We start from the raw sequence: 20,860 nt of genomic DNA, 5'->3' as shown, positions 1-20,860 counted from the left end.
GGCAGAAATGTTGTCATGTAAAAATGAGATTTAAGGGGGGTCAAAAACAATTAATCATGCAGCCTGATGGCCATGGCTTCACCAGAAATGTGTACATACACATAAACAGACATGCACACATCTAGCTGCAAACACGTGAGGGCAAGTTTTCCAAAGTCTTTACTGCTGAAATATCGAAGTGAAACTTCTGGATTTGCATTAAACACACTTTCTGTGACATAGTGTTTCTGCAAAATTAAGGTTTCTCCATAAATATATCACTCATTCAAACTTCCTAAAAATAATCACTGAATTATTTGCAAATACATAGAAATGACTCCCACCACCATCCCTGCTGAGTAGAGGATGAGGTCATTATGCTTAAAAGGTAGAAATGTTGAAAAATGGAGCAGCCCGGCCATGTCAGCAGTAATCTAATAGGAGTTGACCAAACCTTTAGGAACACAACATACAGTTACTATAATTAAAGCATTAAGCTGACATTGTTTTCCAGAGTGAAGATTTGAAGCGCACAAGCCATTCCTAACAAAACTAGTGAAATAACAAGAGTGACAAAACAGACCCAAGAGCCAGAGTTAAAGATGGAAGAAGTAGATTTTTTTGTACTCACCGATCTGATCTTCAGGAATGAGGCTCTCGATTGGTGGCTCCATCTCAGAGCTCTGTCTCAGGTAGCTTTTCATCTGAGTAATAAACTGGCGGAGAGTCTGCAGCAGCTCCAGTCCAGAGGCGTAGCTCTGCCAAGCCTGTGTGCCCACACCCTCACCCATGTAGCTCAGGTAGTCCTGCACCAGACAGCCGAAGTACGAGCCTTTATCCCTGGACAGCTCCTCAATCCTGCGGATCGCCCTCTTCTCAGGCGTCAGCAGTGAGTTGAAAACGCCACTCATCTTGCGCAGGTGCCCTCGCAGGGCCTTTTGGAGAACCAAAGCGCTAGCACTGGGGCGACGATTTGTACGATGTCCCGGTGGCACCATGGTCAGGTCCTGGTCTTGGTCCTGGTCACTCTCAAGGCTGGCGGCATAGTCAGGCTCTTCTTCATCCTCGTCTTCCTCATCATCCTCTTCTTCCATTTGGTAGTAAGGCAGGTGAGATGGGGGGAGGGAGAGGGGGAGGTGGGTGTTAAAGTCAGCCACAGTGGGGGGGCTGGGGTCATGCAGAGAAGGAAGGAAGAAAGCTGAGGACTGAGAGAAATCCAGAGAGTCTGAGGAATCTGTGGAAAGGCTCATGTCACTCAGCCGCTGGCCACCTCTGCTGCATTCCTCGCCTTCTTCTTCTTCTCCTTGCATCTCTGCCTGCTTGCTAGTTGTCATCGGTGCATGTTCTGTAGAACTGCTGGAGTCCTGTGCCATGGCTCTGGTAGCATTTTGCTGAGACAATTTGGCCCTAATGAGGGCCTTCTCAATAGTCTGGTCCTCCAATGCCAAGTGGCACTGGGCATCCTCCTGGCTGGATGATGGTGAGACCTTGGTCCGACGTGGAGAGGAAGAGAGAGATGATAGAGAGAGGGGAAGGGAGGGCCGGGAGATGGATATTGGGGAGCTGATGTTGAGTCTCTTGGGAGGGGAGGACGAGGGGCTGATGCTTAATGAAGAGCCCAGACGAGAAAGGAGGCTGCTGCCCCTCTCTCTCTCCTCCACTTTCTCCTTGGGGATGTTGATCCAGGAGATCTTCTCTGGCATGCTGCGCTGCCGGACAGGAGGGGCTGAGCCTTGTGGCACAAAGCGTGGTGGCGGTGGACGAGGGGGTGGGGACCGAGACACACTGTCTGCAGCACTTAGCTTCTGGCAAATGCTGTTTTTACTGTTACCATTTTGTAGCTCTGGTTTTCTGCCAAGGCTCTGCAGGTCACTATGACCTGACTGGCTTCTTTCACTGTGATCTGAGCTCCAGACCTGAGGACTGTTGCTACAAGAGTGCTGAATATCCTTGTTTTTGGTTTCTAGGTTGTTGCTAATGGGTTCCTCCCTCAGGCCTCGCTTTGCTGTGCCCAAGGGGTTAGGGGTGGTGCTTGGTCTGCCGTCTGGTTGGTGGACCTTTATGAAGAGGGGGTTGATGAAGCACAGTGCTCCGTTGGACTGGCAACACTCAAGCTCAGATGGGGTGCGAGTTTGAAGCCAAGGACGCTCTGGGGCAGTTGCCAAGGAGACTGATCTCTGAGTAGGGGAAGGTGATCTGTCGGAAGCTGCTGTCAATGACAACAAGATTGAGCCCTTCCTCCTTTGGCACAACTGAGCGTCCCAGAAGCCTGTGTGAGACAGTGAGAGATATATTGTACCTATATTGTTTGGGCATGATATGAAACCTAAGATTCAGTGGCTGCCTTTTTACAAACTTTCAGACAAAATAATTAAGGAACACCAATTCCAGTTATTTTCAGTAGATCATGCAACACGTGAAACGTGAAAGCAATAGTTTTGTATCAATACTGAGGAACAACAATTAGAGGTGGACTAAGCAGCACGCGTTGGCAGTTTTTGACTATTAGCAAAACAACACTAAAGAGATTAGCCCAGCTCATAGGATCGTTGATATGATAAAATCACCTCTTTGAACCAATAAGGTTTCACATTACAGCAACACCAAACAAGAAGTAATAAGTCAAAATTAGTGTTACCATCGTTGACAAAGATTTGCCTGAAAATAGATCTACTAAACACACTAACTCTTTAGTGGCAGCATCACCAGAGTATATCAATTACTGGAGCAGCCTACATACATACCCACACATACATACACACATATACATACACAGACATATATATACATTCATTTATATATATAAATATATACTGTATATATAAATATATGTATAAAAACATATACATAAACATAGCATTTAGAAAGTATTCAGACCCTTCACTCTTTTCACATTTTGTTACATTTCAGCCTTATGTTAAAACTAGTAGATAGATAGATAGATGTTTACAATTACACCCCTACCAACAATGAAACTGTCAGTCATCAGTTATTTGTCTCCTGCTGTTCTTTCGGTGGCTCACAATTTTATAGACCCAAAGCCAATTGTGCAATACTACAGTGAACCAAAAAAAAAAAAAAAAAAAAAAGATGCAATACAAATCCTGCAGTTATAACCTTTCTCAAAAAACCTCTAAATACTACTTCGTGCAAAGTCATTGCAGACTGAGAGGCTCAGCCTGTCAGGGAGCGTTTTCCCAGTAAACAAGTAATAGGAAAATAGAATTGAACAACTGTAACCCAACCATTTGTTGACCCTTTAGATTCCAAGCCGTACCAGAAAGAGCAAAAAAACACAGACACACATATAAGTGGAAACAATACTACATGAAGAATACTAGTGCCAGACAGAGAACAGCTCCTTCACACAACCACAGAGCAGAAAGAAAGAGCAACAATACTTACTGTGGCCCCAAAGTCGCTGACACAGAGACAAAGCTGTTGATCTCACATTCAGTCTAACTTCTCCGTACAATCCTGATGGTGTTGCAGAAAACACACTGCCGTTTCTGCACAAGCTGAAACTCGACTGGCTGCTCTGGCTCACTCACACTCAATCTGTGTTATGACTCACTCATGTTAATGTATGTGTGGGCGGGCTGTTAACACAGTATTCCTGCCTCTCTCCCTCCCTTTCAGTTGAAGTTGCGTGGTCTTTTTCTCAGTTGTTCTCTGTCTCTGACACGCCAAGTCAGAAGTTTTTTGTTTTGTTTTTTTAAATTTGAAGTTTACTTCTAATTTTGCAGAATTAATGATTAGTCACTAAAAGCATGTTCACACAAGTATATGCAAAGCACAGCACTACTACACAGTATTCAAGCACACAAGCACACACAAACACACACACAAACACTGTACACCTGGGACTTAAAGCCAAGATGATTGTGGTTTTGGTGTGGTGGCTGTAACTGGGAAAGTAAATGGCAACTCGTAGAGAGATATGACAGCTGAACTGTAGGCAAAAATAGAAAATTAACACACTGTACTGGGACATGAGGTCAATCACTCAGGTTCTTCCACATCAAGGAATATTTCAAAAATTAAAAAAAGGTAAAGGATAAGAAGTTGGGGTGAAAGTATATTCTTAACCTTGCGACTGCCTGAAAAATAATCTCAACTAAAAGTCTACTTAGTAGCTTTTTCTGGAGCTATCAACTGCATCTTGCTGCCTTTATGAAGACTACTTCAAGATTTTGTAATGCAATTTAATTGTTTGGTAATATGTAGGGATGCACCAATCTGACTTTTCTCCTCTACTAACACTGATTTCCTGTACCTCAACAATATCTGCCAATTCCAATTCCCAATCCAAGACAAGTGTTCTCTTTTTCCCAAATTTAAAACATGTTCCACCTCGTGGAACTAACTGGAATGATTTCCTGTAAGATCACACTGAGTAGGTAGCCCACCATGACCTTATGAATCTAACTAATCAAAGAAACACAGAATTTTATGACACTAACAAAGAGATTGTATTTACACACACACACACACACACACACACACACACATAGACACACACACAGATACACTTGTGTTTCACTGTCGCTACATTACATTCATAGACAAAGAAACCCCACCATTGTGTCACCTTACTAAACAGGGGCCCTTTTACATGTGAAAGAGAGCGAGACACTGAGGAATACAAGAGAGGGAATTTATGTCTGTAGATCATTCAAGACAACATTACAGAGAGGATGTCATCAAATCATTGTGTCACCCTGAACTCTTAAGACTGCTTGACCAAAAGCCACTGGACGTATGTCACAGTAAGCCCAGATAGTTCAGAGCTGACTCTCAGAAGCAGAGCCTAAATGGACCGAAATGTCTCTCTGAGTGGGTTATAAAAAGGGAAGTGGTGTAATCACCTACACAGTTTTCAAACCACTATTTTTACCACTGCTAAATTAAGTAAAAGATTATAAAATATAAGTTAGAGGAATCAGGTATAAGTCAAAATAATAATAACATTCTGCTCTTTGAGGAAATAAAAGCCATGTAAATAATACATGTGATGATAGCCACTGACTTTATTACAGTAAAAAATTACCTCACACTTTCTTCTGATTAAAGGAATGAAAATGTTCCAAATTCTGTGGTCAGGGCTGTAATAAGGCCAAGGCCGTCTGCAGCTAGGGTTGGAGAAAAAGCTCCAGAGGTGCCCAGCTAACCCCTGAGTCCATATCCACCCTGAACAGCTCAGATCTGGGCCTGGAAAAGGCTTTTGTCTCTTGGGGTGATACCTTAAGCACTAGCATGCCAGTTACTGCTTTGAGCAGGGTTGACACAGACTTTATAAGTGTCATGCCAAAGGAAAAATAAATCCCTCAATTTTTACACACAACAGATGTGGGATGAGATAAAACACTCTACTTTTCAGAATCTGCAAGAGGGTGTGGGAAGTACACAAAGCAGTTTGACTGCAAAAAAGTGAATCTGCCTGGAGAAGTGTCTGTTGATGCAATAAGGAAGTTTTACACGAAACAACTCACAACATGATACAATGATACTATACCTCTGGTCACATGATTTACTATATTCTCAGATTTTATTAGATTAATCCTTGGCGGAAACTCTCTCCCTGACCTACTACACTATATTCTCACTACTTAATGTGATCATGGGAACACTTACTGATATACATTAACTTACCTACTGGTTGCATTACACATACTATGTTTTCATACTGGGTTGATAATTTGCACGTGTAAAATGCAACATTTGTAAATGTTATCAGCCAATTTTGTGGTAATTATTTCTAGATAAAAAGGACTCTGTCTCACCATCAAGCCTGCCTATTTTTTTATGTACTGTATATGTATCTAACTTTTCATTGGTTTTCTGCAAATGGAATAAATAAAAATTATATTTCACTTTCAGTCTGCCATCAGTTCACAGACTTCCCCGATATATGCTTGTCCCCCAAAGATATATACAACAAACCTGATCCACGTTTTGCAACCTCCTCAAGATCTGCTGACGTTCTGGCTGAAGCAATAGCCTCTGGAAGCTTCAGAGTGAAGGGCAACACATCCCTATTAAAATGAGAAAAGGTTGAGCGAAAGATAGAAAGACTAGAAAAGGAAAAGACAGAGAAAGAGGGCGAGGTTGAAAGCCTCTTCCTAAAAGTGTGTGAGTCACTGTGTTGGAAAAGAGGAGTGTGGCTTGGCCTGGGTGTATGGCCGGAGGGTAGTATGTGCCTGCTGCTCTCCTACCTCTGGATCTTTTACAAGACCTTTCAGAGCTTTTAAATGGTTTCCAAAGGTTTCATCCATGAAACCTGAGTATCAAAGCTGAAAATTACACCTACAGATTTCTGAAAGAAATAGTAATTATCTCTCAGTGAAAACTGGTCACCTAAAACATGATGAATGACTGCAGTTGCTTGATTATTGCGGAAATGGCTCCCAAAGGCACAGCAAGTCACCTAAAAATGGTGTAGATATAAATGAAATGGCATTCTGTGTATTTAGGAAAACATTGTAAGGATTTTGAATGAATAAATATATTATGCTGAGTCGGTTTAAAAGACTTCATGTATTTAAGCCAAAAAAAATCAACAGTGCCCGGTGAAAAATTTTGACAACTGGTAGCGCTATGGAGTAGCTTTTGGCTGGACCACAACAGCTTATAGGGCCAGCCCTATAATCATGAATTTCCTTGACTGATTGACTGATAAAGTTTCCCTATTGGCCATTGCTCTTTCAAACTGAATTGGTGCAAACAGTTTCTATTGCATCATCAAGGGGTGTTTACAGGCAGTGTTGCCAACTAAGTGCATTTGTCGCCAGATTTACTGACTGCTCAGACCCCTTTAGCGACTTTTCTTCACAAAAGCACCTAGCAACAAATCTAGAGACTTTTTGGACAAACCTTAGCTACTTTCTGTAGAAAAAAGTCGTCATTATTTCCCCGTGAGCGTGAGGTTGGGCTTTCCCTCTGCAGGCACACCTCTCTATACCTCTCATTCAACTGACCACACGGCAGCTGACACAGATGTGAATGAGCTTCCAACTTTCTCTCTGAGTGATCATTTTACAAGTAAATATAGCTGAAACCAGAGCAAAGCTGTTGTCTTTAACTTATGTGTATGGTGATTTTGTCAGACAATGTTGCGACTGTAAAATCAGGATTTATGGCTGCTGGTTAACATGTAGTCTTAATGGTTAGCGTTTCAGTCACTATTTCATACTTGTTTCGTAGTCTGACTACGGAAACAGAAAAACGTAAATGAGAATGGCTTTACTGGGAATTCAGCTGGATTAAGTTACTGTATATGTGAGAGAAGTAATTCTGCGGTCAATTGAATAAGACACAGAGAGGTGTGCCTGCAGAGGGAAAGCCCGACATTGAGCTCGTGGGGCAATACTGGCGACTCTCTTCCACGGAAGAGAGTCGCCAGTATTACAGTAAATAAGGTTTGTCCCAAAAGTTGCTAGATTTGTCACTGGATGCTCTGTCACCAGAAGTTGCTGAAGGGCTGTAACTCTAGTGACAAAGGCTGTAAAATGCTTGTAAACGCCCCATGATGATGTCACTGAACTGTTTGCGCCAATTCAACTGGAAAGTGCAATGACCAGTGGGTAACTCCAACAAATGACCAGCCGACTAATTGTGTAACTTTAGCACTCACTCACTCACTCACTGACATTTGCGTTTATAGGGCTGTCCCTGCTATTGCGTTCCAGCCAAAAACTCCTCATGCCATCCTTAAAGACAAAGGTTCTTAACAGACAATTTGCTAACTGATCTCACCACTGCATTAAAATAAATACCTGAGAATAACCATTAACGAGAGCAGAGGTTAACTATAAATAGCCTGTAGCAGTAAATTTGGTAGGTAACACATTACTATCAACTGGTACTGTTAGCAAACAAAGTGTAGACTGTACTGACGGAATCTTGTTACCTGCTGTTTAATTGCTGAACTCCAAATCCTGCATCAAAACCAAAAAACATCCAACATTGTTCTGCGTAAATTATACAACTGCTGGCGGTCACAAAGAGTTGGATAAGACAAAACTAACTAAAAATAAATAAGTAAATAAAAATTATGTTGTGGAACCAATGGCAAAGAAGTAGTTACGCATTAGTCATGTATTTCTATCTATCTATTTAACCATCTAAAGTGCTTCATTGCTTCCTTTTCTAGATGAAGGTTAAAAGTGGAATGTTTGTGGAATATTTTTCTATCCTTGACACTTCCGTTTTGCTTTTGTTGATTTTGGCTTTGTTGTCTTGAACTTAAACCACTTTCCAACCGAAACACAAAATAAATCTAAAAGAGTTATATTGTAAAACATGCATTGAGTATTTTGGATCACATGGTTATGGCGACTTAGTGGATTTTATTTTGTACATCGATGTACTTTCACTGTTTCGTGTATTGCACTTACTACCCCATTTTATATACAAAAGAAACAGTATGTGTTACAAACCTGATATATAACAAATAGAACCAACCCCCGTCACGCCCCAGGAACAATTTTAAATTGTTGACTTTTTTTGTCTTTTGTCTACAAGTTCTCAACAGGGCAAAGATCTGTATATGAATGGACAGAGGAGAGTGTAAGTATTCCAGTAAAAAAAGTAAATGTTTATGGGACATTCTGAGCCTGATGGTGCAACATTTTTTGCAAATTGGCACTATTAAAAGTATGTAGAAAATAACCATCAGCACTTCCTGCTTTCCATATACCCGTGGATGTACAGACAACTATCACTGGATTACTGTGACACTGAGGTTAAAAATGTGATGATTCTCAGGCCAGTTGTGCAGTTATGATGATTAACTATTATAGTATTTAATATAGTTGTAAGGAGCATCTTTTTTCTATGATTTCTAAACAGATTTATAGATGTTTAATGATGACAGACATGAGATAGACGAAGATAATGATATCCTTGCGAAGTGTGAGTCACACAGAATCTAAAAGTATATGTATCATGTCTGTGTGTTCAGATTTGACTGAATTATAACTCTAAGAAGGAGAGGAAAATTTTGGCTCACGCCTCATCTCTCCCCCTTTGCACTGCCCCTTCAACTCTCCCGTGCCTCCAGTTTGAACGCCTCTGCTGCTGATAGATAATTAGATTATTGTGGGTGTAATATATATGTGTGTGAAACATACAGGTGAAACATGGATCACATGAGTTCTTTGCATAATCATGAGTAATTCTGAGTGATGAACTCACCTGCTAATGCAGCAGAAAGCCACGAGACGGAAAAGGTCTGCAAAGCTAAGGCCTGATCCCTCCAAGGAGAAAGCTGTATGAGTACAGAACAACATGACACAACAAACTACAGAAAACAGAACCATAAAAAGCACTGGAGGAGACAACTCTGTTTGGTCATTTCATTAATCTGGTTCATGCGACATGTGAACTCCTGTGACTTTGTAACTGAGCAAAAACTGTAACACCTCCTAAGATAAAAATATCAGACTGACTCTATGTCTATGTCTCTTGTTTGAACACATATTATATAAATAATAGAAACATATAGCAACAGGAATGACTGTGTTGATAACTACTTTACCTATGTTCCCCATGAATTTGTAATACACTACATTGTTTACAAATACATTTGTAAACACTTTGCTGGTAAACACATCAGACAAGTAGTTCAGAGGAGGTAAAATTATTCATGCCCCTCTTAATTAATACACTGAATGATAACTTGTTTGTTCACTTCAAAGCTTCTGGCAGAGAAGCAAATGCAAGATCTGGATATGAACAGATATTACTGGCATCTGTGTGTGGACATAACTGTTAGAGTTACAGGTAAAACAAGAGATTGTCATTAATGTTGACATGCTGAAATGAAAAAAAAAGAAAAAGACTGAAAAGACAATACGAAGATATGAGACTAAGTAACTTGTTAAAATTAACATATTTTAGTTTTGTTTTTATATTTAAATCACAATGACTTGCCAACAAAGGGTTAAAAGGGAGAAGGACACTGAGACAGCATGAGAAAAACACGTTTACACTCTGGAGGGACTGAGGGAAGTGGGTTAAATCCAAACATATCTCTAGATGGCAGTAGGCCCACAACTTACTACTGTCCGCATCTATGTCAATTCTCCCGTGGCTTTGACTTAGCACTTATGTCTTGTTCAAATAATGATATTTATAAGTCAGAGCTGTCTTGTCATCGTTAGGTGTCAGTCTGTTGTTCTTTTGTATGTGACTTCAACTCAGACCACTCTGAATTCATAAAATCATAGCTGCGGTTCACATGTCATTTCTATAATATATTTGATTTGTTTAATTAGGCTTTGAGCAAATAATATGTTTATCAGCTGGGGCAAGAAAAGGAGGAATACCTGAGGAACAGCTGTGGTGGTGTGGATTTATTGAAACTTAAAATGAATGGTATAAGATAGACATGTTCCAAATTCAGATTACTGTCACACAAAGTTGATGCATCTTTTGTCATAGCCATCACTACACCTAATAACGTATAGTTTTTAGCATTGTGAGTTGCCTTACTAGCAAGAAGGCTAATTCAACAGAACAACTGATGATTAGCCTCTAATGTGCAGCTGGTCAGAAAGAACTAGCTAGCTCACAACCCGTATTTGGAATTTTTGACCTGACTATGGCTACCAATATCAAATCAACACCTTTTTTCAATGCACTGCCTCCTTGTTTCTAGTCATGTTTTTAACAAACATTTTTTTTTTCATTTGACAAAATTAGCAAAATGTCAATAGTGTTTAACGTTGCCTTAACACTGCCAGTTATAAAAAGAACTCTACCTGAATAAAATACAGAAAAGGTGACAAAATTATTATATAAATATGGAATGCAATGAAAGAACTTGAACGTATCACTGAATAGACAGTTTGCCTTTATTTTCCTGTTACGGCCTCTCTAACAAAAATAAAGGCTCAACTCGAGACTGGAACACCAAGACTTCTGAGTTACCAAGGAAACAACCAGCTTTATTTAAAAATAAATAAATAAATAAAGGAGAATAGTAAACCATACTCCAAGTGCAAAGAAAACAAACAAAAGGAGTTGGAGATCCAAGCCAACAGGAACAAAAGATTGGGAAGCTACTGAGCCTGCCCCACAATAAGCCGTGGCACCCAGCTCATCTGCCTAAACTGCCTAAAGGAAAATCTAAACCAGACTGAACGAAAACAAAAACTGATAACTGGACTACTGGTGATCTCCAACACAAACCAAAATAACTAACAAAAAGAACTAAATACAACACTCTAAAACATAGTGAAGAAAAGGTAAATTGGGGAGGAAAACAGGAGAAAAAAAATCCCCCACAAGATTCAACAGGCTGTTGGGCAAGTTGGTATCTTTAACTCTGCTCATCAGGTCCTACTCATTCTCTCAGGTGGTTAATTTATTTCAGGTGCTCCATTCCTACAGGAAAAAACAGGTAGAAAGGAGAAAGAGTGCCAGAGAAAGCGCCAGAGAGAGAGTGAGAGAGAAAACAAAACACACCCACAAGCAGAGTGCAATAATGCACATACAGGGCCCCAAGTAACAGTCCAAAGGAAAATTTGCTTTTGCAGCAAGTACACATTCCAGCAGAAACAAAGATATCCATACAGCAACATAGTGCAAGTTGTGGGCTGGCTGTCATTTGTGTCTGAGGGGTTGGGGAACGTTGACTTGGTGAGCAACAAGAGAACAGTGCAACAGGATGAGTTTAATTATAATTTGTACAACAACAGCAGGTGGGGGGCAACAGAAAGTGCTCTCAGTTTTTGTATGACATGGGGTCTCTGCTTGGATTGTTTATGGATATGATGGGGCACCAAGTGGAAACCCACCGTGACCCATTGGTTTTGTAACTGCCGTTTTGAAGCCTTGAGCCTGGCATTTTGGCTGTCGCCATTTGGTATGGAAGTAACCATATTTGTATGAGAAGGTGGAGCTGGGGAGGAGCAAGGGGTAGATTTGACTGAGAATCTGACAACACTATGCAGGCCCACCTATATCGGCAACCTGATGGCACCAGGCTCTCGGCTGCGCTATGCTAAGTCTCTAACTGAGTTAGCTTCTCTAATTTCAGGTAAACTTTGTTACTGTTAAAGTAATCTTAGGAGCTAACTGCGTACATGTCTACATTAAGCAAATATTACATATATGAGGAGTAACCTTGTAATGTTATTGTAGCTGAAGATAGGATGGGTGTAAGCTAACTGTGTAAACACTTGTGGTAAAATCATAGACTGTATATAAAGGTTAAAACATATCAAAACATGTTTTAAAATTTGTTCTGAAAATCTAAGGTTACATTACCTAACTTCGTGAGTGTTAGCAGTGACAGCAGATTGCCAATGTCGTTAATATACGGTTATAAAATGACGTTATTATAGTTAACTGTTGGTGTCTCAACGTGCTGTTCGTTCAAAAACCAGCAGATCAGCAGAAGGAAATTAGCTAATTTAACTAAATTAACTATTGATTAACGTGTTACTCCGGTATTCTTTCAGTTAAATTAATGATTTACCGTTCAACGCACGGTTCAACATTATGAGTGCGCATTAATATAAAAGGTCTTTGGTTAAGTGTTTGTGGGATTTTTTGCAGGTCCTGTTCATTTCATAGTTGTTAACAGGCATCAAGACATTTATTGGAATGATTTCTTTCTCTCAACATTACTGTGTGCTGGGATTGTCCATTGCATGTGCACCCACACAACTGTACCGAAGTCAGTATTAGTTAGTTTTCTATTGCTATTTAATGTAAAGCCGTACAGCACTGTTTTTTTTTACAACTAAACTGAGGTTATAATTTTTTTCAGATAACTGTGTGGAGGTCATCTAATAAAGACGCTGTTTCTTTTGCCTTTTTCTCTATAGCCTATGATATGATAGATTTCTCACTATCACAATGTTTTTTTCATCCAGCCATGGTCTGGATCATTGGGAACAGCTACGTCTGGCATGGAGCATGTTTTCAATACCATGGGAATTACCTGGGGGATGTGTCAAGCGTTAACCTTGTCACAACAATGAAGGAGGACCTGCGACACATGCAGTATCCAGATATGAAGATCACCTTCTGGCATCTCCCAGAGCTGTAGGTGGAAGGCCGGTGCCAATCAGGGGAAGACTGATAAGGCTTGCAGGTTTGTGAACACTGTTGTGGTTACATACAGTATGTTCACTGTTTAGGGTGGCAGTTTAGTACATCATCCTCAGATAAGGTTTCACACTCCTGGGCTATTTGTGCACGATGGAGTTCATTTTTACAACTAGCTGAAAAATTATATGATAATTTTGCTGTTTCCATTAAAGCCGAACTTCAGCAACGGTGAAATCTTAGATGTGACAGTTTGTTCGCTGCTGAAGTTGAGTCTTAATGGATTTTTTTTTTAGCCCCGAACGTAGCCCACAGTGTCATGCCCAATGTGAAGAGTGTTATTTTTGTTAATATTATATATATATATTTTTTTTTAATAATAATTACAACACAAATGAATCAAAACAATGTATGTGACGCTTTTTCACCAGTGAACGACCTTCCTAGCCTCGTCCAAACGGGTTGTCTGTCAATCACCTCCAGACTGTCTCCAGACCAGGCATATCAATCAAACCAGGCACGCCCCCCAAACAGACCTCTCTTTGAGGCCTAATATCTGATTAATTATGAAATCATTTTCAGAAGGATCACCACAACACTGATCAGAAGGAGTGAATTTAACTGATAACACCATAATTAATTTTGGAAAAAAATTATTGAATTATTATTTAATGAGAGAAGTTAAGGCTTTTTGAATGGGAGTCTACTTGAGCAAGGCCCTAGCGGCCCTCAGTGGTATTGGTACTTTAAGGCACTTCCGCATTGGCTTCGCTTTTCAGACCCTGAGTCTACGTCCATTTTTATATACCGTGTATGTAGGGCACAGCCCTGGGGTGCTCATGGTACATGCTGCCATCCACCCAGCCCTGTCCCACCTGGAAAGAACCAAAGCTTATGCCAGGATTCTATTCATTCACCTTAGCTCGACCGTCAACACAATCATCCCAAAACACCTGATTATGAAGCTGAGCCAGCTAGGTCTAAACACCTCCCTCTGTAACTGGGTCCTGATGTTCTTCACTGGTAGGCCAGATTGGCAGCTACACCTCCAGCACAACCACACTGACTACCAGCACTCACCAGGTGTGTGTACTTAGCCCACTCCTGTTCTCGCTGCTGACATACAACTGCACTGCATCATTCAGCTCAAACCACATCGTTAAGTTTGCTGATGACACAACGGGTGGGCCTCATAAGCAACAATGATGAAACAGCTTACAGAGGGGAGGTGGACCTCCTCTACCAGGCTCTGCAGCAGCTTCTTCCTTCAAGCTGTGAGGATCCTCACAGCTTGAGGAGATCAGAAATGCCTGAACCTGGAATCCTGTAAACTGCCATGTGGAGCGATAGATACAATATAGCATTGTAACTTGCCACCTCACCTCAGCCGGCCGATCAGCCATCATTTCTTCACCTGCACAGACTATATCCCTTTATCTAGCAGACACACACCTCTGCACAACTCACAACAACAATTCTTTGTTAAAGAATACAAGCTATAATGGGCCACAACACTTTTATCCTCAAGTTATTGAGAAAAATTAGTCACATACAGTGAACAAGACATTGCTTTAGGTCAGAACACCGGTGTCAAGGTTTTAATCATTTATTGTAACAAAATACACAATTGAGTTTGGCAGTGAGGCTCTGCTCCTAGGATGTTACAGAAACAAATGTGAGCAAATTTGATACAGGCTACCTCTGAGCTCACAAAAACCCACAGTGACTGCATTTACCAGCACTATCCAGATTATTCAAGGGAATCTGATTACTCTCACATTACTTATAGTAATCTGCTGAGGATAAAAACAGACATAACTTCTAATTTCTAGTATATTTCTTGGATATGTTTTGTTTTTTCTCACAGTGCGGTTTCTGGTCGGAACATGGCCTTTTTGATTCCAGTTAACACTTAATTAAATCTGATTAACCTTACATTCCTCCAACATAGCATCAAATGTCACTGCATTAGCCCTCCATGCAATAATGTAAACAAATATGGACTGTGTAGAATGACTCATTAGTTGATATTCCCCTCCTACTATCATTTCACCTGCGAATCAAACTAAAACTTTACTGCAACTGTTTGTAACCAAGAGAAGGTTGCTGTACATTTACACTATGTTACATTTCCAAGTTAACATGAATTTCCGATGTTAGATACATTTCCAATGTGACATATTATATCTATGCACATGCTCACTTATAAAACCTTAAAATGGACAAGTATCTGGTGTTCTTAAGAAATCTATCTGTGTTAAACAGATTTTTCTTAAACCAAAAAAAAAAAAACAGAAATCAAATTCACATGGTCAAATTACTACAATCCATGTAAATGCAGAGAGAACATGTGTTGGGAGTGACCCTGACTTAGTACTAGAACTTACAGGTCAATGTTTTCCACGAAGCCTCTCTCCCTATGAATTGGCCACTGTATTTATTGTTCTCATTCTCTTCAGGTGAAAAGATAGATGTCACTGACTCTTGAGTAAACACCCATAACCATCAGTCAGTAAAAAGGGAAAAGGTAGTAAAGGCTGTAATGTGCAGTGATTCACACAGAGATTGATTCACATACTCTCACTGGGTAAGCATTTGGAAATTTCAGTCTGGTGCCGACACAAACAAATGTCAGAACACAGGTATAAAAAGAAGACAGTGCACATTAGTGGGATGTTTGGTCAAAGCTTCAGTGAAAACCCAGTTTTTCAAGTAACTGAAAATATAACAGAACAAAGAAGAAAAGAACAGAGGACTTAGTGATGCACTAATTTAGTTGGAGTGATGAAAGATGAAGAAGTCAGTTGAAAAGTGGAGCCTCCAGGTCACCAGCTGACAATATAGTGTATTGAAGCCCCTGACACATTGGATTAGATAACCATATATTTCTGGTACAAAGCCTCAATGAGACTACAGTACAGACAGAAGAAAGAATTTTTCTTGCTAGAGGGCTCACTCAAGAACATAGATATATTCTGGTGTCTATTCATAGTTTGAAGCCTGTCTATGCAGCATTTCCACAGGCATGTGTCAGTCTGCTTTAATCGGGCTAAGCTGCATCAAGCAATGAACACATTCGCTTCCACTGCATCCTTACAGCCGTGCCGTGCCGTTGTGGTCTTGTTTTGTAGTAGGGGCTACCGTAGACAACCCCCAAGAGTATCCCCCGATCAATTAATCTCATTTTAATGATTACCAGTTGCTTTCAGCCATATCACAGCTGTGGGAAGTTAGTGCTAAACTTTTCAGTGACCCCAGCCACTGTTAAAGTGTGCCTTGGATATGAATTGATTGACGTGTCCCACTAGACAAGTTTCCATCCAAATGTAGCGCAAATATGAACTTTTGGCAAAAAAATCTCCCAAGGAAAATGCTAATTAATGGGCATTTTCAACCACTACTATCAAATTATTGGAAAAGAAGAGGGCGCAACAAGATGACATAATTAAGAGTGCGCCTGTCAAACTTCAGATGAACACTAATTATATGCAAAAACATGATGGAAATACAACATTTGTGTCTGTTCAATGTATTTACTTGGGGAATCTTACAGTGTCCTCATTAGTCCAGACATATCTGATGTTTTGGTCTGCCACTATTTTTCATCCTTTCAGTAGTAGTTTGAGTAACAAATAAGTCCCATGCTTCATGTATGTAATGATTTACTCACTAAGTCTGCCTCCATTGCACTTTTCCAACTCAGCTTAGTATAAGAGTGTGTTTTTTGAGATTTAATTTTTTTTCTTTTTTCCTACTTTCCAGCATTTCCACTCAGATATTTAGTTTGATGGAAAAGCATCCAATGCTCTGGAAATATCAGTGCTTATTCCTTACAAGCTACTACACTTAGTTGTAATTCCTCTTTACATGTTGTAATAGCAATCCAAGGGACATGCATAGCCCCCATGAGGTCAGAAAAGTTAGTAAAATTGTTTGACAAGAGTAAAAGTTGAGTAAGTCACTATCAGCAAGTTGGTTTTCTACAGAGCCCTCCTTGGGTCAGCGAAGAAAAAAAAAGACCCATGTGTAAATTTGTACTCTTTGAAATTCTGTGCACATTTGGTTTATAAACCAAAGGTTTATAAACCAAATGTGTTTACAGATTACAAAGGTTTTTTCCTTTGTTAGTTATTAGTTATGAGGCTGTTGAAATCCCACAGTTGCTGTCAGTTTCACCAAAAAGCACAACACCTTAATAATTGGAGATGGATTTTGTAACAAAATTTTTCTTGGTGAACCTAAATGTAATAAATCTGGAATGCAGTCATTTAATCAAAAAGGTCTTCACTTTCAAACAGTCTTGGTCATCCTGAAGTAGAAATTGTACAACACATCCATATTTGAAGCTAATAAGAGACTTTGAGAGGCACATAAATAGAAGTAGGAGAAAAACACACCTTTTCACCCTGGGATTGAAAGGGTTAAAAACTTTCTGCCGCCCATTCAGTTTGTTCAAAAAGCAGTTTATTGTACCTAAATACCAAAAGCTACAGGTGTGTAATCTGTGGTGCTAATGATTCAGGCCTGTATGATAATTACAGGTTTCAGTATACACTAAACCTGTCTACTATGAGTACTTTATCCAAAAGCTAGACTGCATCATTACAGCAGCCTGGCAATGCCAGTTGATGAGCTGAGCCAACTGTTTTTTTTTTTCTTGGTGCTTTTCATCGCAGCAACCTCTGAGGGGTGGAGATAGACATACATTACCACTGCAAATGGGTGCATCTCCCCTGATAACTTACTTACTTCATTCAACTTTCTAATAGCTCCTGTGGGAAGTTGCTGGAAGTGGAAACTGATTGCCAGCCTCATGCATTTCAGAGGAAAAAAAACAGAAAAACAGAAAAACAAACATGAAGGAGTTCCCAGATGCTTACTGTACTGGCTCTCCTTGACAGGGAAGTCTTTGATAGGAACTGCCGAGTCTTTGTCCATTCGTAGAGATATGACTTTCCTCTGCAGGCTGGCTGACTTCCTCACCACAAACATCTACAGGCGTGGAGAGAAAATATTTTATCAGAACATATACTTCACTCATCACTGAAGAACTGCGTCATTCTTTATGGGGATTTATGAAGGATTTGTTATATGGCAAGGGATGTCAACGGGTACAATTCTTCCAATATGTATCTACTGTATTAACTTAACAATGGATTGTATGATTGGATTTGTAAGTAAGTTGCTTTAATACAGGTTTTAAATAGAAAAAGTCACAGTCTGTTTTTTGGAAGCAGACAAATCCCAAACCCCATCTGAGTGCTGCTACATTATCTGGATGTTGTCATCTGTGTGTAGACCCAAAACTTCTTTTTCATTTAAATTTATGAATATTCCAGTAATGATCAAGTTTTTTTTTTTTGGTTTTTTTTTGTTTAACAGGGACAATACAGACAAAAACTGTTAGAAGAAGGAATGCAACAGATGTAATGTACACAGGGTCTCTAGTTGAAGCTTACTCTGTTCTTGCTCAGGCTTTTAAATTCAGGTTAGGACAACTACACAAAGAAATAAAGACAGATTCAGGATAAAAAAACATCAGGAGATAAAATAGATGGTGTGAATGTGTATATTTGGTCTTTATGAGTGGATGTATTGTACATGACTGTATGCATTTACATATAGGTTCAAGTGTGTGTGTGTGTGTGTGTGTGTGTGTGTGTGTGTGTGTGTGTGTGTGTGTGTGTGTGTGTGTGTGTGTGTGTATGGGGGGATGAAAAGGGTCAAAGAGGACAAGATGCACATACATATGCTTGTGTGATTATATATAAAAGTCCCAAATGTGTATATTGTCAGTACCATGCAGACGCACGTGTGTGCACATGTGACTCTTAATGGTGAGAAGAGGCAGAAGGAGGAAAATTTTCAAATTTTTTTTTTAATCTGCTACAACGGATTGTTGCTTAAAATATAAATAATTTGTTTCAATTAAACACTTGCCAACCAAAAACAGCACAGAAAATGACGTATAATTACGTTCTAGCAGGAAATTCTGTCTTCATTGATTTTTGAATGAATCTGGCTGAGTCTTCCAGTATCTGCTGTACACAGCTGCTTTCTACTGTGTGAAAAGCTTCTCCTTCAGTTCATGAAAGGCAGCAGGACTGATATGGTGATAAATAAAGGGGAGGATATACCAAACTAACTTATGGAGAATCGTACAATAAATGTATTTAAAGCTGCATAAATGACAGAAACAGATAAAACAAAAACAATGACTCACACTAAGCTGTTAATGTGTCCACGTTTCGATCAACAACTGCTTTTCTTTGTTTTTCTTGGCTGGAGAGTTTAGATGAAGCCTCACCGTTAAGAGTCACATGTGCACACACACTTGCGTCTGCATGGCTGAGTTGTACTAACCACACACAGATGACAACAGTTAGGTCCATAAGTATTTGGACAGTGACGCAATTTTTGTTATTTTGCGTCTCTACACTACACTACTATCAAGATGTTGCTGAAGTGTAGATTTACACTTACACAGGTTTAATTCAAAGGGTTTAACAAAAATATCATATCCATTTAGGAATTACAGCCATTTTTATACATACTCCCTCAATTTCAAAGGCTCAAAAGTAATTGTACAAACCAACTTAATTATAAATATGAAACCTTTACAGTCAATGACTGCCTGAAGTCTGGAACCCATGGACATCACCAAATACTGAGTTTCCTCCCTTGAGGATGCTTTGCCAGGTCTTTACTGCAGCTGCCTTCAGTTGCTGTTTGTTTGTGGGACTTTCTTCCCTCAGTTTTGTCTTCAGTAAGTGAAACGATGCTGAGTTGGGTTGAGGTCAGGTGACTGACTTAGCCATTGAAGAATATTCCATTTCTTTGCCTTGAGAAGCTCTTGAGTTGCTTTCTCAGTATGTTTTGGGTCATTATCCATCTGTACTGTGAAGCACCGTCAGATCAGTTTTGCAGCATTTGGCTGAATCTGAGCAGATAATTTAGCCCTATACACATCAGAATTCCTCCTGCCTCTTCTATCAGCTGTCACATCATCATCATCATTCTCTTCCCAACATTCTAGTACAAGTTAATCTTGGTTTCAAAGTCTAATTTGGCCTTTCTGTTCTTGAGTGGTTTGCACCTTGTAGAGTCTCTTGATTGTAGACTCTGACAATGACGCCTGCCTCCTCCAGAGGGTTCTTGACCTGGCTAGATGTTGTGATGGGGTTTTTCTTCACCAAGGAAAGAATTCTGTGATCATCCACTTTAGTTGTCTTCTATGGTCTTCCATACCTTTTGGTGTTGCTGAGCTCACCAGTGTATTCCTTCTTTTTAAGAATGTACCAAATTGTTGATTTGGTACATTCTTAAAAAGAAAGTACCAAATTGTTGATTTGGCCACTCCTAAAATTTCTGCCATCTTTCTGATAGGTTTGTTTTGTTTTTTATGCCTAATGATGGCCTCCTGCATTTGCATGGACACCTCTGTGGACCGCATTTTGAGAGTTTCCATGAACAGCTTCCAAATGCAAAGACAACACTTGGAATCCACTCCAGACATCTTATTTGATTTACTATAGACCATTTTGTCCTTGCATGTATCACTTGTAGTCAACCAAAAACATCCTGTCAGCTGTTTACATGACAAAGTAGCACGAGATTTTCAGGTTGAGATAAAAATGCCAATCATGAGATAGATGAAGTATGGATAACATTCATGCATAAAAGAAAAGTTTCATTGTTCATCAGAATTACCAAAAAAAGTAATCTTGCAATCCCTAAAATGTATCATAAAATCTCTACATCTCTTTTTTTAGGTAATCAACTATTCATAAACATATACTCATCTTGTCTTGTCTACCTAAAG

The 20,860-nt window shown here is 39.7% G+C and overlaps 1 protein-coding gene across 4 annotated transcripts in view; it reads right to left on the bottom strand.

The window, feature by feature from the left end:
• The window catches only part of LOC120796489 (ras and Rab interactor 2-like), a 60,050-nt gene that overhangs the window by 13,380 nt on the left and 25,810 nt on the right, over nt 1-20,860 (bottom strand). For 3 of the 4 annotated variants that reach the window (XM_040139391.1, XM_040139393.1, XM_040139392.1), the window contains 4 exons: nt 17,919-18,030; nt 9,175-9,247; nt 5,923-6,014; nt 611-2,248 (listed from right to left, as the gene is read on the bottom strand). In XM_040139391.1, coding sequence (XP_039995325.1) covers nt 611-2,248; nt 5,923-6,014; nt 9,175-9,247; nt 17,919-18,030 — 1,915 coding nt within the window. The remainder of the gene's footprint in view (nt 1-610; nt 2,249-5,922; nt 6,015-9,174; nt 9,248-17,918; nt 18,031-20,860) is intronic. The other variant, XM_040139394.1, reaches the window with a different exon arrangement.

Source organism: Xiphias gladius, chromosome 11, assembly GCF_016859285.1.
Source record: "Xiphias gladius isolate SHS-SW01 ecotype Sanya breed wild chromosome 11, ASM1685928v1, whole genome shotgun sequence".
NCBI classification, from domain to species: Eukaryota; Metazoa; Chordata; class Actinopteri; order Istiophoriformes; family Xiphiidae; genus Xiphias; species Xiphias gladius.
The sequence above is the reverse complement of the archived record's forward strand: the minus strand, read 5'-3'. Positions and strand labels throughout refer to the sequence as shown.